The sequence below is a fragment of the Denticeps clupeoides genome, unplaced genomic scaffold (genome assembly GCF_900700375.1).
Source record: "Denticeps clupeoides unplaced genomic scaffold, fDenClu1.1, whole genome shotgun sequence".
In the NCBI taxonomy this organism is placed as follows: Eukaryota; Metazoa; Chordata; class Actinopteri; order Clupeiformes; family Denticipitidae; genus Denticeps; species Denticeps clupeoides.
In genome coordinates, this window is record NW_021630087.1 from 228084 (window position 1) to 248621 (window position 20538).

General features: G+C 40.4%; 2 protein-coding genes across 4 annotated transcripts; one reads left to right on the forward strand and one right to left on the reverse strand.

Annotated features, from left to right (window-relative positions):
• Window positions 1-1739: 1739 nt before the first annotated feature.
• On the forward strand, window positions 1740-4975 carry LOC114782936 (GTPase HRas). Its single transcript, XM_028968583.1, has 5 exons — window positions 1740-2009; window positions 3050-3161; window positions 3256-3434; window positions 4410-4569; window positions 4642-4975. Exons 2-5 carry the CDS (start codon window positions 3051-3053, stop codon window positions 4753-4755), a joined length of 564 nt encoding a protein of 187 aa, XP_028824416.1. The 5' UTR covers window positions 1740-2009; window position 3050; the 3' UTR covers window positions 4756-4975.
• A 1442-nt stretch (window positions 4976-6417) lies between these two features.
• On the reverse strand, window positions 6418-19936 carry pold1 (polymerase (DNA directed), delta 1, catalytic subunit). 3 transcript variants are annotated; one of them, XM_028968584.1, is made up of 28 exons: window positions 19804-19936; window positions 19181-19376; window positions 18963-19076; window positions 18730-18870; window positions 18004-18129; window positions 17760-17928; window positions 17553-17667; window positions 16174-16303; window positions 15728-15894; window positions 15160-15264; window positions 14810-14950; window positions 14618-14728; window positions 13165-13356; window positions 12971-13059; window positions 12764-12880; window positions 12537-12650; window positions 10950-11097; window positions 10779-10874; window positions 10543-10680; window positions 9703-9878; window positions 9242-9394; window positions 9031-9133; window positions 8798-8930; window positions 8034-8147; window positions 7903-7955; window positions 7715-7812; window positions 6716-6799; window positions 6418-6557 (listed from the first exon to the last, which is right to left on the reverse strand). In XM_028968584.1, the coding sequence occupies exons 2-28, from the start codon at window positions 19365-19367 to the stop codon at window positions 6440-6442; spliced, it is 3432 nt and encodes a 1143-aa protein (XP_028824417.1). In that variant the 5' UTR covers window positions 19368-19376; window positions 19804-19936; the 3' UTR covers window positions 6418-6439. The 3 variants fall into 3 exon arrangements, with proteins under 3 accessions (XP_028824417.1, XP_028824419.1, XP_028824418.1); XM_028968586.1 differs by lacking the exon at window positions 6418-6557 and having other exon boundaries at window positions 6585-6799; XM_028968585.1 differs by lacking the exons at window positions 6418-6557; window positions 6716-6799 and having other exon boundaries at window positions 6977-7812.
• Between the last annotated feature and the right edge of the window lie 602 nt (window positions 19937-20538).

Consider the following 20538-nt stretch of genomic DNA (forward strand, 5'->3'; position numbering starts at 1 on the left):
TTTAAATGTTTCACATTAGAGTGCTGTTAAAAAGTATTTGCCCCAGTTTCAGTTCCTCTATTTTTGCTTATTAATTAATATAATGAATAAACAAACATTTGTTCAAATTAATTGTTTATGATGTTCAAATCAAATTCAAAATGTACGCACCTTAGGTTGCGACAGCTTAAGCTACAATAACTGCAATCAGATGTCATGGCAATAACTGCAGTAGGTGTCACGGCAGGGCTGGTATTTAATTTAAACCTCACTTACTAACATTGTGTCCCTAGATACTTAACCCTGAGTTGTTTCAAGGAGACTGTCCCTGTAACTACTGGTTGTAAGTCAATGTCATTTAAATGAACCTCTTGTACATGTCATGCTGGGCCACCTTGGTGGTAGCTCATGATGATTACAACAATTGCCACAGAGGTCTATGTAAGACAGCCAAGGTGAAATAATCATCATAGTATATGAGGATAAAAAGATGTATTTAGCCCTAATTATATATAAGCATTAGCAGGAAAGCTGTTCTAAAGCAAAGGAGTTCTGTAGCAAAAGCTGTATACCTGCTTAGAATCTTGTAGAGTAAGAGTCTTGCGAGCATAACTCTTGCAAAGGACATTAATCTGTTAGCAAGTATTCAGGGACCTATCCATGTTGAGCATTTTTTTAATAGTTGTAATAGTTGTGAGTATCAAAGGAGAGATCACTGTAAAATATGACTTTTACACCCCTTACAGACATACATATGTTGGAATTATTATTATTTATTTTTAAAAATACCCAAACCTTTCCTGTACAAACTCTGCTGAATGAAACCACTACTATACTGCCACAATTATTTAGCTAGTTTGTATGTGTGAAAGTTAATCAGAGAAGCTAGTTCCAATCCTCCACGGTTCGGTTCTGATATGTATGTGGCCGCTGTAGGAGCTGGTTAGGTGGGGAACAGGGGTGAGCATGGGCATCCACACTGCTCTGATCTCACAGATGAACTGCAGTCGCTTATCTGTGAGATCAGATCAGACGTCCTTGGACACAGCATATCAGGAGATGCTGCTCCATCAGAGATCCTGTCGTCACTTATCAAGTTTTCCCATTTCAACAGCAACATTAAGAACTAATACAACATACGCTCAGTTGTGTGTGCATATATACACACATAGCCATATTTAAAACTATACAAATACTAACATAAAAGATATCCCCACTACAAAAGGGCATCTTTCTATGCTTCTCGTTCTGTCTCAATTGGTGCTCTCTTCCCACTGAGTACATCTGCTGTTAATCTTTGCCTAAAATCACCGTGATAATCCGCCCTCCATCTGTCAGCGAGTTACAGCTTCAGGAGTCGAGGATGCAGTAAACACGACATCTCGTGGTAAAGACGTGAAAACAGCATCAAAACGCTGCAACCGAGAGAGAAAGCGCTCCTAAAACCCCACTTCTCCCCGAGTAATGGCCAAGTCATGACGTCAGAAGCTTGCGACCATGCGAGCCAGAAAGAAGTTGTGTTTGGAGGGTCGTGAACATGCCAGATTTCGCTGGACTCGGTCCCCACACCGGCGCTTCGTCCTCGTTGGTTACTCTCTCGTCCAAGACGGGGAATCAACGGGAATTAGTAAAACATTGTGAGCGCTCATAGCACATCCACAACGTCTGTCATCTCTTATCCAGTCAAATCGAAACGACCAGCGCAAACCGGCTTGTGATTGGCTGTTGGAGACAAGAAGTCCCGCCCACTTTCACCCACAATGAATCTCCGAGCTTCGGAGAAGGAAGCCAGATTCCGCTCGTTTTTTTTTGTAGTTTCCTGCGGCATTTCTTAAGTTATTAAGGTGTTCTACCAAATCCCGCGCCGAGCCTGGAGCACCCCGACACCCACGAGAGGGGAAGATCAAGTGTTAAATCTGTGAGATTGTGCATTTTTGCGGTCAGGCTATGTGGTTCCCGGACTAGCTCCAGAGTCGCGGTGGCAGATTCGTCTTCATTCCCGGAAAATCTCCGGCTGTAAACGTCCGAAGGTAAAAGTGATCGCCAGAGACGGGATTAGTTTGGAAATGAATATTATATAGTGTGAATATCTGCTTGATGTTGTGGATTTATTTGAACCCCGTTCAGTGTTAACACATGACCCACAATTAAAGCCAGATGTATTAAACAGTGTCATGCCATTTTCAACAGTATCATTTCCACATAACCTTAACTTTATGAATCATTTATATAGATAGGTGCACAAACTTATTTTGGAGGATTTTATATTTATTCTTCTATTTTGTTGTGAAAATATATTTTTAAGTAGCATTTTTATGTATAACAATGTAAATTGTTCTAACATAAAGCATGAAGTGTTTAACTGAAGAACGTTCAATTGGCTGTACAAATGAAAAAGCTTGATTTAGTTTATTCAGGAAAAAAATACCATAATATTGTCCGTTTACAGTTTCAACAGATTTTTGTAAGCTTTTGTATAAGTGAAATAACAGCTGACTTTTTAAAATGTTTGACTTTTAAACTTACATGGGACCAGAGAGTATTCAAAGAATAAGAATCTGTGAATTAAGATATTTTAAAGTATTTAATTTTGTTCATGAAAAAATATATTGCTAATATAAAAAAGTTCTTACAGAGTTGCTCAAATGTTCTGTTCCCCCCCCCCCCCCCCCCCCCCCCCCCCCAAAGTTGTAGTGAGCAGCTGTTTTAATTTGTTTTTCATTTGTTCTATATTGACAATATTGACCTACGGAGACATGCCTGATTAAGTAACATTTCATGAAGCTCACCAGGGCTTTATTCCCTCCTTATACATGAGGCAGGGTGGCTCAGGACATGGCTGACCTCTTTCATACCTAAAATATATTTTTGTGAAAATGTTGGGTTTTTACCAAAACACAATTTCAACAAATCAAAAATCATTATAATGGTATTTTTTTTACATCTGTATCATTGGTTTGTTTCAGATTTTAATGGAAGCGTGCTTTCTCTTCCAGGGGCAAGTTTATAATCACAGGGATGGGGTTTTTATTTTTGCTTAACAGAAGTCATTCCATATCTCTCTGTTTAGGATGACGGAGTATAAACTGGTGGTAGTTGGGGCTGGAGGTGTGGGGAAAAGTGCTCTGACTATTCAACTTATCCAGAACCACTTTGTTGATGAATATGATCCCACTATTGAGGTATGTGTGTGTTCGTGATCAAATCACTGAAGCGCTCTTTTTATCTGGAAAAGTCACTAATTCAATGCTACTGTGCCTGTGTGCATGGACGCAGGACTCGTACAGGAAGCAGGTGGTGATTGATGGGGAGACTTGTCTTCTGGACATACTGGACACAGCAGGTCAGGAGGAGTACAGCGCTATGAGAGATCAGTACATGCGTACAGGAGAGGGCTTCCTCTGTGTCTTTGCCATCAACAACACCAAATCATTTGAAGATGTTCACCTATACAGGTTCAAAGTCTCTCTCTTTTTCTCACTCACACACACACACACACTCCTGTATTACATTAATTTTAAATGCTTCTAATGATTTCAAGCTAATGATTAGAGCTATGGAAGACAATCTTTTTAATCAACACGAAAAAAGTTTACAGGCTATACAGTGACACAGCGGTGGGTGACGTGGCCTCACGCCTTCAGGTTTGGGAGTTTGCATGCTCTCTCTATGTTGGCACAGGTTTCCTCCCATTGTCCCAAGGCATGTACACAAGGGATCATTACCTGGCTAAACTGTCCCTTGTCCCCTTACCTATGGTGTCTAGTGGAAACCAGGCCATACCCGCAAGCACATGTATATAGGCATTGGCAATTATCTTACAATACCATCTATATCATGCTATACAATCCATGGAGGCACAACCTTGCAACTTACAGGTCTGTTTCTTACTGCTTGGTGCCAGATACCATAGTATACCTTCACAGGTTTAATAGAGTCGATGAGTCAACAGGTCCCGGCAGTCTTGGTAGCAAAAGGGGACCTACTCAATATTAGGTGGTGTTAATATTATGGGTGATCAATGTATGTTAATTTTAAACAAGGAGAGTGCTGGATGTGTGTGTTCATCATTCTTTCTGTCCACCTACCCTTCATTTATTCAGAGCATGTCTGCTCACACTGAGAATTAAGATTTCTCTACTTAATTAGATATGGATGATCTGATGACATTTAACGGCAATCTCAAAATATTGCTCCACTGGGTGTGTGCACGCTCCATTTTGTGGTTTCCATGGTGCTGTTTGGGAGGCATATTGGCTGATATAAACACTCTCAATATACATACAAATTATAACATAATGTGAATTATGTTATAGACATATATAAAAGTGTCATTTTTTCAATGCAAAAAATGTTCTCTGACGCTCTTTTTCTTTCTCACAAATCTCACAATATTTTCGATAATTTGCGGTACTTTTATGTTATTTTAGGGAGCAGATAAACCGCGTGAAGGACAGTGAGAGTGTTCCCATGGTGCTGGTGGGGAATAAGAGTGATCTAGCCTCCCGGACTGTGGAGAGCCGACAGGCGCAGGAGCTCGCTCGCAGTTATGGAATCCCATTTGTCGAGACGTCTGCCAAAACAAGACAGGTAATGTGTTACATACACAGATTCTGTTACAACGTTGTTTGTGTAACTTTGACATGTTTGTTCCTTTCTCAGGGTGTAGAAGAGGCCTTTTATTCCCTTGTACGTGAGATCCGGAAATACAAGGAAACAAATCGCAGCAACAAGAAGAGCAAGAAAAATACACAGCGGCGTTGCACTTTACTCTAGCACTGGCCCACATATACACTCACCATACAAAATCTTATAAAATTATACATAGACTATTGTTTTACATAAAGACCCCATTATACTGCATAATGTGCATAAGCCACAAATTTCTGTTCTCACTGATATCAAATGTGTTTGATGTAGACATGCACATGGACATGAGAAAGTCTGTTTGTATGTTGCCCAATTTCATTAAAATTGAAGGCTCTTTGTCATCACAGTTCAGCTCTATATTTCATGCCTGTTTTTAGACTAATCATTTCACACAAAATGTTTTGATAGCAAATATGAATATTTTGTTTTATGGAATGAATTTGATGTTTTTGCCCTGATAAGGATTATGTGCCTCCCTATACTACACAACTCTGGCTGGGTTAAAAATAATGCACATGGGAGACTGGATTGTACACTTCTCCAGCCTATAACCTGCTGACAGCATAGCAGCTCCAAGTACATCAACACCTTCTCAGCTTAAAGCCTACCCCAGGTTAGAATTATTGGTACCATGAGCCACTTTTATGGAATGGGGTTGTGTATGTCTGCGTGACCCTGACCAATCATCTCCAGAAAGTGTGTGAGCTCAGACACTTTAGGATCATTTCTTCAATCAGCACTTTTGGCAGCTCCAAAGCAGGGGGTGCATTGATAATTTGCCTTTCTGTAACAGGCTGAAGGACACCATGTAAAATACTTCTATTTAAAAAAAAAAAGCTGATATACAGGAGAATGGCAGTGATTGATGATAAGGAAAAATTATTACTATAGTGCTGATTTCTTTGACTAAGAGATGCTTAAAAGGCCTGAGGGCTGAAGGAATACCTCAATATAAAGTTATTTGAAGTTATTAGTAACTAATGTAAAAAAAGAGAAAGCTCTCTGTGACCAAAGCACTGCATTTTTTTAAACTGGTTAAATTTAAGATAATAAAAAAAAAAAAAAAAAGACACACCACCACACTGTTTAAAATGTAAAAAGTATTAGCATTCCTTACAGAGATGGTGTACACTGTACATTTCTACTGAAATGGCCTTATATGAAGGGATGGACAAAAACCCAGATGCCACCAGGGGAAGAGATACCAATTCACATTGATAATCAAATTGTATTCTACTTGATTTCATGGCACTTGCGGAATCCTAATTTCATCTTCACACAACTCGCAGGATGTGAGAGGCAAATAAATGAACTTGAGGGGAAGTGGACCAATATCAAACTCGTTCATTCCCATTGCATATAACACTGAAAAACTGATCTATTCTAATAGTTACATCACAAAATGTTTTCAGATCCCACCCTTCACTAATGACACAAATCAATTGAATTACATATTAGTGAAGGTAATCGCATTGCACATACTTAAACATTTTGTGTATATACCTAATTTTCCACAATAAATGAATTTTCTATTTGCATATGAATTCTGTGATATTATAAGTGCAATCAAATATGGACTAGCCTTAATGTTTGTCCACAGTTGTGGCTGGAGAAAACTGCAAGGTGTTGCGCTGTGTAGATTGGCTTTCAATTGAAACAGTATGACTCCATGACCTCACAAACCATTTAATGAGTCACTCTCACACCATGTCTTGACCCACACAGTAATATAAATAAAAACCACTAACAAAAGGGCGTATTCCTTAAACCATCCAGCCTTGTGTATTTATGGGGATAAATGAAGGTCGGCTTAAATTATTATCATCATGGTACTTTTTGTACAGCCTGCTACATCAGTAAAAACACTTGTCCCAAGACTATATCCTGACAAACCAGTGTCAATACTGCACCACACATACAGCACAAACCTGAAATGAGAGAAGAAACCATGTGAATCAGTTTTGTGAAAAATTTTATGGATTTTGTATTCAAAATGAGAATGTCTAAGTAAATACATTTTACTGCTCCCTTCTCATGTGAAAAGGAGAGCAAAAGCAGAAATGGCATTCAGTTCTTCAAATTTCACCAGCCAAAGCGAGAGATCAGTTTCTCTTGATCATCAAGGTCTTTCTGGACTTTCTTCCTCATGTAAAATATAGGACAGTCTCGACTGAAAACACATTGAGAAATGAGAATTAATAAAATCACTAAAAATGTCAATGTGTAAACATAGGTAACATTAAAAAAAAAAAAAAAAAAAAGCTTCAATTTAAGTATTTAAAGTGAAGTGATTCTCATTGTGAAACACTGCAGCACTGCACACAGTGACTCAATAAAATGTGTTCTCTGCTTTTAACCTTAGTGAGCAGTCATGAAAGCAAGGTACAGTCCCCTCACAATGCTCTTTACCTTGCATAAGGGGACCTCAGTGGCACTGTCGTGGTTCGGTATTCAACCCACAACCTTCTATACACATTCCTTACCTACATGACCACCACTGCCTAAAAAGTCTAATGTTTAGCATAAGGCTTAGTACTCCCCTAGGTGACCGGGGGAAAAATGTTTTTAAATATTGAACTGGCTTTTACAGTTTCATTACTTATTACAAAGTCATTTTCAGGTTTTGGTTTCAACATCATATCTCCTTTAAAGCTCACCTGGGGCTACAAAGCATTAGCACACATGGTGCTGTGTGCATAACTATTCCACAGATTCTCATTATGATTGGCTTTTCATGTTGCTGTATGGAATGACATATGGAATGACTTCTATCACTGTTCTATTGATTGTGACCCACCCAGCCTTATGTTCTCGGTTCCCTTTTGGCATTGATTTCCACCCTTATTTTGTCCCATCATCTGCTAAGCATGCAGTGTCTCAAAATGATAAAAGTAACTTTTGATTAAAATGTACAAAAAAAAATCTGTCAAACACCAAAACAGGTCATATTTATGAATCTGTTAAACAGTTGATAACTCTTAAAATTAGCATCTGTGAATGACAGTTAAGATGACATATCCTCAGTACTACCTGTAAACTGTACGTGTTCTGTGAATGTGTGTATGTATAAGTGTATACACAGCACCTGGTACACAGCACATCTTCGTGCAAGGAGCCTTGGCATCTTTGGCACTGAGTCCAAAGGCGAGAGAAATGCTCCTCTAGGGAGGCCAAGTAAGATATCTGCACACAATTACACCACTCCCAGTTAAATGGTAAAAAATACATCTCTATAATAATCAGCCAGCATTCCTCACATACATACACATATACCTCTTTCTGATAGAGTTCAGATTCCTTCTTTTTGCAGAAATCACATACGGCCACTGTGAGAAGATCAGTAGATTGAGACACACACACTCCCCAAAATATCCGATGTTCAACATTACAGAGTACACACTCACTGTCAGTTTTCAGCACAGCCCGGCAGCCAATGCAGGTGCTCCTCTTCTGTGCAAATGCCATGAGCCCACCAACCTTAGAGGTCAACACCGTTTTACAGCGAGTGTGTTCCCCCTCTGAGAAAGAGAACCGTTCAATATTTGAACCACAGAGTAGCTACACAAATAAGTAACATAGACACATATCACTACATTTAACACATCTACCAGAGGCTAAATGATCTCACAGTTATGTATCTAAATATATCTGTGTGATATGCATATAAACATACACACAAAGAAATTGAGATTACTCATGGCCCTGTACAGAGGCATTCATTAGATTTTGGTAGTTCTTGCATAAAACTGATCCTAGATGTTAAGGAAGAGGCCCTGTAATCAGAAGGTTGCCTGTTCAATCCCAATCCACCAAAGAGCCACCGTCCAATTTTTAAAAAAAAATACTGCAGAGACAGGAGGGGGTAAAGAGACTCTGGCCATAAAAAGTGCTGATCTAGCAGTGTCATCCACTGCTAGATCAGCATGTAAGACCTTGATTAGACATACATTAAAGTGAAAGTGAAGTAACTGTCATTATGAAACACTGCAGCACAGCACACGGTGCGCACAACGAAATGTGTCCTCTCCTTTTAACCAATCACCCTTAACTGAGCAGTGGGTAGCCATGACAAGCGCCTGGGGAGCAGTTTGTGGGGACGGTGCTTTGCTCAGTGGCACCTTGGCGGCTCGAGATTCCATAATAAAAGACAAGGGTGTAAGGGACCTACTCAGCAGGACACTCTCAGCTTTACTCTCCCCTAGGATGGGCTCAAAGATCCTCAACAGTGGTTTGGAAAGCTGCTGCTCCAAATAGTACTGAGTGTCAATGGGGATGTTGTTCTCAAGCACATAGATAGGGTCCTGATGATCACACACACACACGTTAATTCAGGTTAGCTAGGCAATGCATACACCATTTCACTTCTAAAACACAAAACACACAGTAAGAGAAAGGGCCAACCTCAGACTTCATGTAAGCTGCAACACCTTTTGCTGCTTTGATGATGACATATGGAACGCGGTCACCCAAGTTTGGAGCACTGCCTGGGTCACGCTTTCGCATTCTACAACACAGATTATGTTACCTACACAATACATGGAACATTCTTAAAAATAAAGTATTTACAGCTTGCAGCTGTGTGTCTGTGCAGATCAAGCGGGTTATACGTCACCTCTCGGCCAGCTCTACATGGGCCTGTTTGCCAGCATACTCCTGCGCCGTGCGCGTCAGCTCCTTCGTGATGACCAATTGGCTGATGTCTATCCTGTTGCACAGCAGGTCTGAGATCACCTCTTTAGCATGAGCCACTGCCCCGTCAGGGTCCCTGCAACACAAACATGCACTCAGATTTAGATATGCATGCACCCATATATTACAACATTCTACAGGTAAAGGTAGTGTTTAGACACGCACACAGGGTTGCCTTCCACCAAACAATATTTTCAATATTGGCCCATAAACATTCCTAACCACTCAACAGCTTTTTATACTTGTTTTCAGGACCACATTATATCTTTTGTTAAACTGGTTATCACTGGAAAACCACTCCACAATTGGGCGTGTTTAACATGCAGGGGAAGCCTGATGTATGTATTAGTGGTGTAGAGTGTGCGTGCGTTTGTGTATCTTCACCTATCAATAAGAATGTTCTGCAGGCAGGTATTGATGAGGTTGGCCACCAGGGGGCAGTTGTCTCGGCGAACAGTCTCAATACCTTTACAGTCCATCTTATCATGCTTCTCTGCAGTGGAGGAGAAATACAGACCTGCGTAGCGCTTCTTATTGATCAGCAGGTATGGGCAATACACCTGAGAGAACAAACCCCGAACAGAACAATGAAGATGAACAACAGTGGTTTTGATTGCAGCATGTATTCACTGTGGCAATGTTAACAATGTAAAACATTTTGTACAACTAATTTTGCTCATAATTGGAAACAAGCTGCAATGAAACACCTCAAGTTAAACTTTTCGGTTTTGGTGATCGTAAAAACAAAAGATCAAGGATGACTTCTCCTAGTACACCCCAAATGATGCATTAAAATAAAAGGTTACAAGCTAATTAAAAATACAACATTAGAACATATATTGTACGGTCTGCATAGTCTTTATACTATTTTTTGCTGCTCTTATCTTGTACTGTCCACTTTCTGCCTTGACAATGCAGCACTAATATGTTATCTTTAAAGCAGATTTAAAAGACTATTCCATACATAAACTACTTAACACCAGACGAGTTAAAAAACATTGCTAGCAATTAACACAAGGTCAGAACAATCCCTGATATCCACTGTTCACTCCAGAGTTGGATTCCACTGTTTGGTCCTTACAAGTTTAAAGATGTGCAAATTTATGCAAGCAGCTGTACTCGCCTGGACAGGGACAAGAACCCTGGACCCTCAGATTAAAAGTCTGATGCTCTACTTACAGGGGTAATCCAGGCTATTTTTCCTAGAAATTATCTTTTATATACCTTCTCAAATTCCAGTTTGATTGGTGGGACGAAGTGTGATGAGACCCACTCAGCAGCTTCTCTCCCTAAAGCCATGGCATCCTGCACTGTAGCGACACCCAGTTTCACCATCACAGAGTCAGTGTCACCATAAATTACCTACAAATGAGACAAACAATTTGCATGAAACCGATACTTACAGACACAAAACTATTTGCGTCTCAAACAGAATTAGATGCACAAGATGCATTTCATACCTTGGCATCAGCTTGATAACCACCAGTGACTGTGTACTTTGATTCCACCAGCTGCTTGGTCTTTTCAATCATTTGCCGGCCAAAGCCAGTGACACTCTGAAGACACATGTTACTACAGTTAGTTCTCTTTTGCAAAGCTGGGTTAAGGTCGAAGCTAAAGGACACACAGACCTGTGAAATCTCCAGGCAGGGCAGTTTGCCAACCTGTGCTCCGGTAAAGCCGTACACGGAGTTGGCACTGATCTTTAAAGCGAGCTGCCTTCCATCCAGAACCTGTTTCTTAAATGTGTCTGTCTCTTTTTTTAACTCTGCCTTTGCCCTAACACAACATATAAATACATGTTTCTGTTAGACTGAAACTTGCTCAGAAATACACTGCTCAAAAAAAATAAAGGGACCACAAAAATCCTGCATCTGAATTCTTATTAAATACTTCTTACATAGTTGAATGTGCGGACAAAACCACACACACACACACACACACACAGAAAAAAAAAAAAATTGGTGGAATTCGATGGAGGTCTGGATTTGGAGTCAAAATCTAAATTAAAGTGGAAAAACACACAACAGGCTGATCCAACGTTGATCTCAACAAGTCATAATGAGGCTCAGTAGGGTGAGGGTGTATGAGGGTGTATGAACTCCCTACAACGCCTGGGCATTCTTCTGATGAGGTGACTCCTGACATATCTCCTCCCAGACCTGGACTAATGCATCTGCCTGGACAGTCATGGTGGATGGAGCCTGAAGTGATGTCCCTGATATGCTCAATTGGATTCAGGTCTGGGAAACTGGCAGACCAGTCCATTGCATTGAAGGAACTGCTGACACACCCAAGCCACATGAGGTCTAGCATCTAGTACCTGATGGCAATCAGGCTACCTCTGGCAAGCACATGGAGGGCTGTGTGGCCCCTCAAAAGAAATGCCACCGTACACCATTACTGACCCACTGCCAAATCGGTAATACTGGAGGATGTTGCAGGCAGCAGAACGTTCTCAGCGGTGTCTCCAGATGTCTGTCACATGTGCTCAGTGTGAGCCTGCTTTCATCTGTGAAGTGCACAGGGGGGCAGTGGCAAATTTGCCAATCTTTGTGTTCTCTGGCAAATGCCAAACATGCTGCATGATGTTGGGCTCTAAGCACTGGTGGTCATCAGGCACTCATACCACCCTCATTGAGTCTGTTTCTGGAGGTCATTTTGATCCTTTTGTTCCTACTTGCACAAAGGTGGAGTTAGTGGTCCTGCTGGTGGGTTGTAGCTCTCCTATGGCCTCCTGCATATCTCCTGATGCTTTGGACAATACACTGACAGATGAAATTAACCTGCTTGCCACAGCTCGCATTGATGTGTCTTCCTGGAGCTGCACTACCCGAGACACTCTGCCACATGCAGAACCACGCCTTTATTGGGGATGTCTTACAATTTCCTATAATTTCCACCTGTTTTCTATTCCATTTGAAAGTGGAAGACATTTTCATTGGGAAGCACAGCACAATGAAATGTGTCCTCTGCTTTTAACCCATCATCCTTAGTGAGCAGTGGGCAACCATAAAGGCACCCGGGGAGCAGTGTGGGGACTGTGCTTTGCTCGAACCGGCAACCTTCTGATTACTGGTCCAATTTGATTTCACTTCACAGCAGTGTGACTGACTTGGAGTTACATAGTGTTGTTTAAGTGTTCCATTTATTTTTTGAGCAGTGTTATTATTAATACCAGTATTCTCAAGTTAGCTCAATTTGTATATGCATCTCACCGCTTCCTGGCACTCAGAAGATTCTCCAGGATCTCCGGCAGGAGGCCTTTCCTCACAGAGCTCTTGACAAACATATCCCCTGTGGGAGTCTTAATAAAGTCCTCTGAAGAGAGACTAACACACACACACACACACACACACATTATTCTGACTGGTAAATATCAAACCACTAAGCCAAAGCTAACCACAAATAGTCAAAGACCAAATGCATATATGAGAAAACTAACCCTAGTTTGTCCACTTGACCTTTCTGCAGTAATGTGGTGTAACATAGGTTGTGAGCCATCATGATGGATGGATACAAAGAAGAGAAATCCAGTGTGGCTATGGGTACATTGTAATACCTACCCACCCACCCATAGACAGAACAAAAATGAAAAGCAATTCAATATAACACTATAAATAAATAAATAGCTCGCTCAGCACACACGCACCCCTTTTCAGGCTCTATGACTGTGGCTCCAGTGTAATCGTCCCCTCCTTCTGTTTTCACTACCGGCATCACTAGGTCCTGCTTCATAGCCTACAACACATGAAGCAAACATAGAAAAAAATAATAATTATGAGAACATAATTACAATTTGGCTGACGTGTCATTTTAACAAATATTTGCAATGTGAAGACACACCTGTCTCAGGAGCTGGGACACAACTTTGATCTGTTGTCCTCGAGACAGGAGATACGTGAGAGGTACCCCAGTGACCCTGGCCATCTCCATGTAGTTAATCACACACATGAGTTTCTGCAGCAGCCGCAGAGGCAGGTATGCATCCTTCAGACAGTACACTGCCAGCCTCCGGCGAGTCTGTTCATTCCCATTCTAGTGCAGAGAAATTATAGTTATACAGTAAATAGGCAAAAAGTTAACATATGAAGCTGGTGTGCGAAAGAAAAAAAAAACAAGCATAAAGATTTGAGATATTGATTCTAAGTGGCTCTGGATTAGGGCATATGCTAAGATTCTGTAAATTACTGTCAACAGACAAATTGATTGTTAGATGGCTGGGTTTGAACGGTGAAAAAAAAATGGAGCAAGAACTGAGATGTTGTGAGATGTGAGTTCATTTCATATATGTGTTATATGCAGTCACCATCACCTGACGAAGGTGGCAGAGATTTCCAAATCAAATTAATATTTCATCAAAATCATTTAATACATTAATTTACAAGCATAAGTTCTATTGACCGGAAGTTTGTGTTTGCTGACCGATCATTTACCAGGCATGTTTAATCAAATTAAAATGATAGAAATTGATTTACAGCTCTACCCATAATACCCTGTCTACAGTCCGGAACACGGCAGGAACGGTTAACAGACTGGAGTGAAACCAAGCAGCCAGGCTCAGTTTAGTCAGTTTGTAAACTTCGAGAGAACGACATAATCCATGTAATAAACTATAATTTATTACATGGACTGAAATTGCATCAGCCGACATTGCAATTGCACCACGCTGTAACCAGTGGATTACTGTAGATATAAGGCTTGTCTCATTTGATTAAAAATTAGGAACATACTTTTCCCTCTTCACTAAGCTATTTCTGATTCAGTAATTTTAAGGAGAACTCCCACTCTCAAAACACACCTGTCGGTGAGTGCAGAATCCGTTGAATAGCTCAATAGGCTGTTTCACTAATTCTAATCTCATACACAAAAGAGCAAAAGACATATTATAAATTCGGCAAATTATTTACTGGTTCCCAGTGAATACATTTATTTGGTGTGCAGGATATTTAAGACCTTCAACACTGGTTTTAAGGATTACTAGTAATTTTAAATATTTAAGGCCTTAATTCTCAAAAATCTAATTTAGGACTTGTTAAGGATCTACGGATGTTAGATATTGTTTCCAAAACAACAAGCACTTGTTATTAAAGCAGAAATCCATTTTCATGGAGAAATCAAGACTGTTTAATAGTTTTGGCCTGAATTTACATGAATAAGGCATTCTCAATGGAAAAAGGTCTAGAAAAGTTCAGGTGATCAATGTAAGACCCAATACATTTTATACTGTTCATTGTTGTAAAAAGAAAAAAGATGCTTTAAGGCATAACATAAAAGATTTCTTTATCCAGAGGTGTACCTGTAGGTCAGTGATTATTGAGTGCTGTACATCCTCCTTCTGTTCTTGCAGGAAATGGAAGCTCACAGCGTTAAGTGTATATGAACGCAGTTTATAGTCTCGCAGCAGCACCTACAATGGAATCATTGCTGGAGAAATCAGACAAATACATACCAAACCTAAAGTTTAAGTCAATGTGTGCACTTGACTTACCTGTAAGAGGTCAAATTGTACTCTGCCCTCCATGTTGACTGTTTTATTTTCTCTGCGTCCCATCTGTTTGCTCTGGAAGCTTGAATCTTTCAAGACAGACTTAATGCCTCTGACTCGCCCCAGGTAGGGGAACAAATTCACCTAATCAACAGTTAACCCAGAGTGGAGAACATACACAAAAAAAAAAAAAATGCTGGAAAGGCTTTATATATAAATATATATATACACACACACACACACACACACACACACACACACACACACACACACACACACACATATATATATATATAGACACACACACACACACACGGCCTTATGTCAAATAAAACAAAGAATGTAGATAGTACCTTGAGAGCACTGGATCTCGTGAGAAGGTATGGTAGGTCAAAATTTTGTATGTTGTAGCCAGTGATGATGTCAGGATCTACTGTTCTCAAAAACTCTGCCCAACTCTGGGGGGTGGGGAGAAGAATTATATGATTAAATAATGAACTTAAATAATAAAATAAAAAAAATTCAGTGTTCATACCCCTGGAGCTGTTAATAGGTTACAGATATGGTGGCTCAATGTGGGGAAGTGGTGCAATTTAATTGGCTATTAATAACATGTTACATTTTTGTTGTGCATCCAAAATGTACAATAATTATACATATGGAAATGGTTTACTTTAGAATCTCAGTTCAAACTAAACATTTGTAACCAAACATTGAGGTTGTCTACTGAATGACTGACCTTTGTCTTCTTCACAGCAAATTTTGAATGGTTACTAGTTGTAATCCATTTCGTTTTCGATCCTGATTAATTTAAAATCCTTTGATTTCAGATGTGAACTGACAGCATGACTTTGATACTATAATTGGTTTTAAACACATGACAAATCTGAAACATTATTAAACGTATAATGATTTATAAACCTGTAACATTTTAGCCTCCTGTGTGAAACAGAGGATCTGGGAACCAACTATGCTGGCACAGCTCTGCAGGGTGAAGACTGTGCGGATGAAAGGCTCATTCTCGCCCTGACGCTGCACCATAGAGGCAATCTGGATTACAGGGTCCACATCAGCCTCAGGGAAAACTCCTAGGAATTCATAAGCATAGAATTAATTCAACATTAGCTACTGAGCATATGTAAACAGAAGCCCTGTCCTATATAAATCAGCAGACACGTGTTATGATCAAACACAAAAAAAAATTCTCTTTAGGAGCAACAGAGCAGATCCTCAATAGTAATGTCACAGTACTTTTCTTTAGATGTAATGTTAATATTTGGTACACCCCTGGTTCAAGGGGACTGGGGAAACCCTGACAGAGCAACATCATTTTGGCCACCACATCTGTTGATATCTCATTTACGTACCTTTTCTACCAGCACACTCTATATCAAAGCTCAGTACTCGGAGCGGTGCGATTCTCTGCCACTCTCCCTCCGCTGGGTGACTAATCAGATCAGTCCATGAAACATCCACCTCATACTGACACAAGGACACCTGAAAGAGCGGGAAATGGTGGTCATGTTAACAGTATGTACGGTTAAGGTTACAACCAGTGGCTTCCTATCAATGAATGATTTGTGTTTTGGTTTGTGTCAATCCGGACAGCAGATTGTTTGGTCTACAGTTTCCAGTCTATTTGTGTCCTTTTGAGAATGACACAAATACTTGTTTTCAAAGTTTGCTGCTTCCGTTTTTATTATAGCAATTTGCATATACTCCAGAATGTTATGAAAAGTGATCAGATGAAATTCCCTCTTTGCCATGAAAATGAACTTAAATCCCCCCCCAAAAAATTTCCATTGAATTTCAGCCCTACCACCAAAGCAATTGTGCCTTCACAGGCAAGGATAATGAAGATTGCACCTAAATTAACCATTAACTTGTGGGTGCCACCAGTGCAGAGCTTGCTCTGATGACGCCCCTGTCCGATTGTTTGTCCATGATTGATTGCCCGGAGAAGAAAAGGGGAGCGCTACCATCAGTCCTGTCTCATGCAAACAGTAAAGCATCCTGAGACCATTCATGTGTGGAGCTGCTTCTCATCCAAGGGATTGAGTTCAATCACAAATTTGCCCAAGAACACAGCTATGAATAAAACATGATACCAAAACATCCTCCAACTGCAACTTCTCCCAACCATCCAAGAACGGTTTGGTGGAAAAACAATGCCTTTTCCAGCATGACAGAGTACCGTGCCATCAGGCCAAAGTGATAACGAAGTGGCTCAGGTAACAAAACATTGAAATTTTGGGTCTATGGCCAGGAAACTCCCCGGACCTTAATCCAATTGAGAACTTGTGTTCAATCCTCAAGAGGCAGATGGACAAACAAAAACTCTACGCACTGATTATGAACGAATAGGTCACCATTAGTCAGGATTTGGCCCAGAAGTTGATTGACAGCATGCCAGGGCGAATTGCAGAGGTTTTGAAAACACTGCAACTCTTTGCATAAACTTGATGGAATGGTCAATAAAAGCCATTGAAAGTTATAAAATGCTTGTAATTATACTTCAATACACTACTGAAACAAATGACGGAATGATCGAAAAATAAAAAAATACTGAAGCAACAAAGTGTGAAAACCAGTATTTGTGCCAAGACTACATATATTGAATCTTAAATCAGCCTGAATTAATAATTGTGAATCAGAGAACTGTGATGCATTCGGCCTTCAAATATAATGCCAAAAGGGTGCATTGATGAATTGAAACATGCCCAATCCATGTAAGGAGTTTGTATACCTTTCCTGGGTACTGAGAGTCTGCAAATCCAGCAGCCCTTTCTTCTCTGACTCGGTACTTCCCTTTGGGAAGTTCAATCCAGCAGCAGCCAACCACATCACAGTCAACCATGAACCTAAAACCAGGATCACAAACCTTGTCACATCACACAAACACATCAGCATTCACATAAGCCATAGCCCTATAAAGACAAAACAAAAGCCAAACCTGATCTCAAAGTCAATATTGGCCTCGAAGGCAGCATAGCACTGAGTGGGGAACTTGGCAAACTTGAAGCCCTGCTCCAGCAAACGCTTTGCTGGGGCAATTAAACGTGGCATGGCCATGGTAATGCGCAGGAAGTCCTGAGAACTTTGACCATGATAACCATACATACCTGGAAAAATAAGTCCAAAAGTTACAAAAGGAAATCAGCTAAAAGTAAGAGAAACAGATAGGCAGGCAGACTCACTCTCTTTGCGCTTTATGTCGACAGCCAGCACGGTGACAGACAAGTTGTCTTTATTTGAGCGCATGTCTTTTAGCACCACTGCGTTCAATTCCTTTTGGAAGTCAGCAAGGTAGTCTTGAGTAAAACCTAAGCATGTAAGCAAATAAGCATAATCAAGTAGAGGTCCCAAAAAAATCCCATAAATTCTCTACATTGTCACATGACTTTTTTTCCCCAAATACAAGGTCTCTGTGTGGACGGTTTGATTTGCTACATTCAGCAGAAATACTGTTGCCGTTAAGTCTGTGCTCACCTTGTAAAAGTCCTATATAATGCTAGTAGTCATTTAAATGCACACATGCACGCTTTTAAAAGCAGTAATGTTTGGTACACCATCTCATTTATCTCGGTCACCGACATTTACCCGGGCGTGGGGGAACTGATAAATAGAGAGCATGATTGAAATTCCAGCAGCTGAGAGTGCATGCTTCACCAGAGTTTCCCCCAGTCAAACAGATCCAAGTGCATTTGATGATGTCTATTGGCACTTATGACAGAATTCCAAGGTTAATGGGGTATTTGTTCAGAGAGCAGACAGCAACTTGGACCTTTGCCTTGCAGATGGAACGATAACAATGCCATTTTTTACATTACTCATTTTCTACCAACTAAATTATTGCCGGTGAGACCATAATTAAAAAAAAAAAACAACGACAACTCATAAGATGTAAAGCACAGTAGATTTACCATTGGGAGCCGGAACATAAAAGTAGGGGGCAAATCCATGAATGTGGCAACACACACTGTTCCCATTATCGGTTACCCCAAACATCCGAATTATCGGGACCTTTCCCTGGCTCTGGCCAGGCATTCCAGCAACTGCAGAACCTGTTCATAGAAAAAGAGGGTGTCTACAACTTCACACCAAATCTGCATGCATCCCTGGTAACATTAACATGAATAGTATTACATGCACTTACCCAGGTAATAGTCCAGATCGATTTGCTGGAATACCAGGGCATGGCTGTAGTGATTTAATGTGGGAGCTGGTGGGCGTGGCCAGCGAGGATTCAGATCAGCTGAAAATAAGTCACCTATTGCAAGGTCAAAGGTGAGAGGTGAAAGAGAGAATAGAATTACATTACAATCATTTCAATGTAAACTAGTTGTGGACAGGATCATTCTGATCTGCACTCACCCACTGGTATGACATCATGTCCTGCCTGTCCCTCCCCAGATTCAGCCTCCATGTCCATATCATCAAAGAGCGCCAGCTCCTCTTCAAAGACGGAGGGACTATCCTCCCACTCTACGCCTACTTTCCCTCGTTTAGGCTGAGAGGTCCCACTGGTGGGAGCACCACTATTCCGCCGTTTCACATCCATTTCTTATACCTAAAACAGGCATTATACAACTTTACTGTTATAAACTTAATAGGAAGTCTGTAATGAACTTTATTGTTCGGACCATGATAAAGGGAGCGGGGTGATAAATATGGGATGGGCCACATCCGGACCGCTGAAGATTGTTACACAATTGCCGAAATAAATTCATAATTATGACTGCTCTCGTTTGTAATAGTCCTGTGATCAGGTGGCAAATTCGGCGCAGATGGAGCTGAAGATGCCTGAACTAAACAGGTTTTAAACTGATTTGCGTAAATGAGTTTTGGTTGCATTTGGTGCAACCCTGGCGGTAGCAGCGTGAGCTGTGTGTAAAAACACACTGTGCACAGAGGATGGCGGGAGGCTGCATTAAAAGCTCCTGAGCTTTGTGGCTAATGTAGGATCATGTTAAAGTATAAAAGGGGTAAATACTTACTTAAATACGTACAGATGTTTAGCTTTGATTACTTGGGTCTCCTGGCGTTCCCGTATGTCCCCTGACAGAATTTCCCGCCAGTTCCGTGTATTGAACATGTCCGTCGTCATCACGCTGTGATTCTTGTACTTCCGGGTTAAGCGTAAGACACGATGTCATAATAAAAGTCTCCCGTTGGACCTGGTTTCTGACCTGACTGAAAACATTCCTTACAAACAGGCAGAGGTGGAAAGTAATCAAGTAAATGTAATTCGCTAGTGTACCTAAGTAGCTTTTTCATGCAGCTGTAGTTTCATTTGGAGAAATTTTTACTTTAAATTTACCACAAATCAAATGGCGTACTTTTTGCTCCACTGCATTATATGAAATATGTCATTTATTTTATGATTTATGTGGTGACATCAATGTTCCACTGATTCTTATCTTAGTTCCACCTTTACAAGCATGAAGTCATGAATGGCATAGCTGTAATATAGGTCCTCCAACTATGAAGCTGTCTGAACTTGTAACTGTGAATTTCCTGTGTACTTCAACAAAATAAAATCCAGTGCAAATACAAAACAAGATTAAGTTTCATACAAACAACCAAACGAGATGTATCATGGACTAAATGTTCAAACAAATCTTGGTCTGGATTCTACATTTCTGAACTTGAAGTGAGGTGAAAAGCTCCTACAACAACGGTGTCCATTACAAGACAACCAAAAAAGGTAATGACCAAAATCCTAGCAAGCT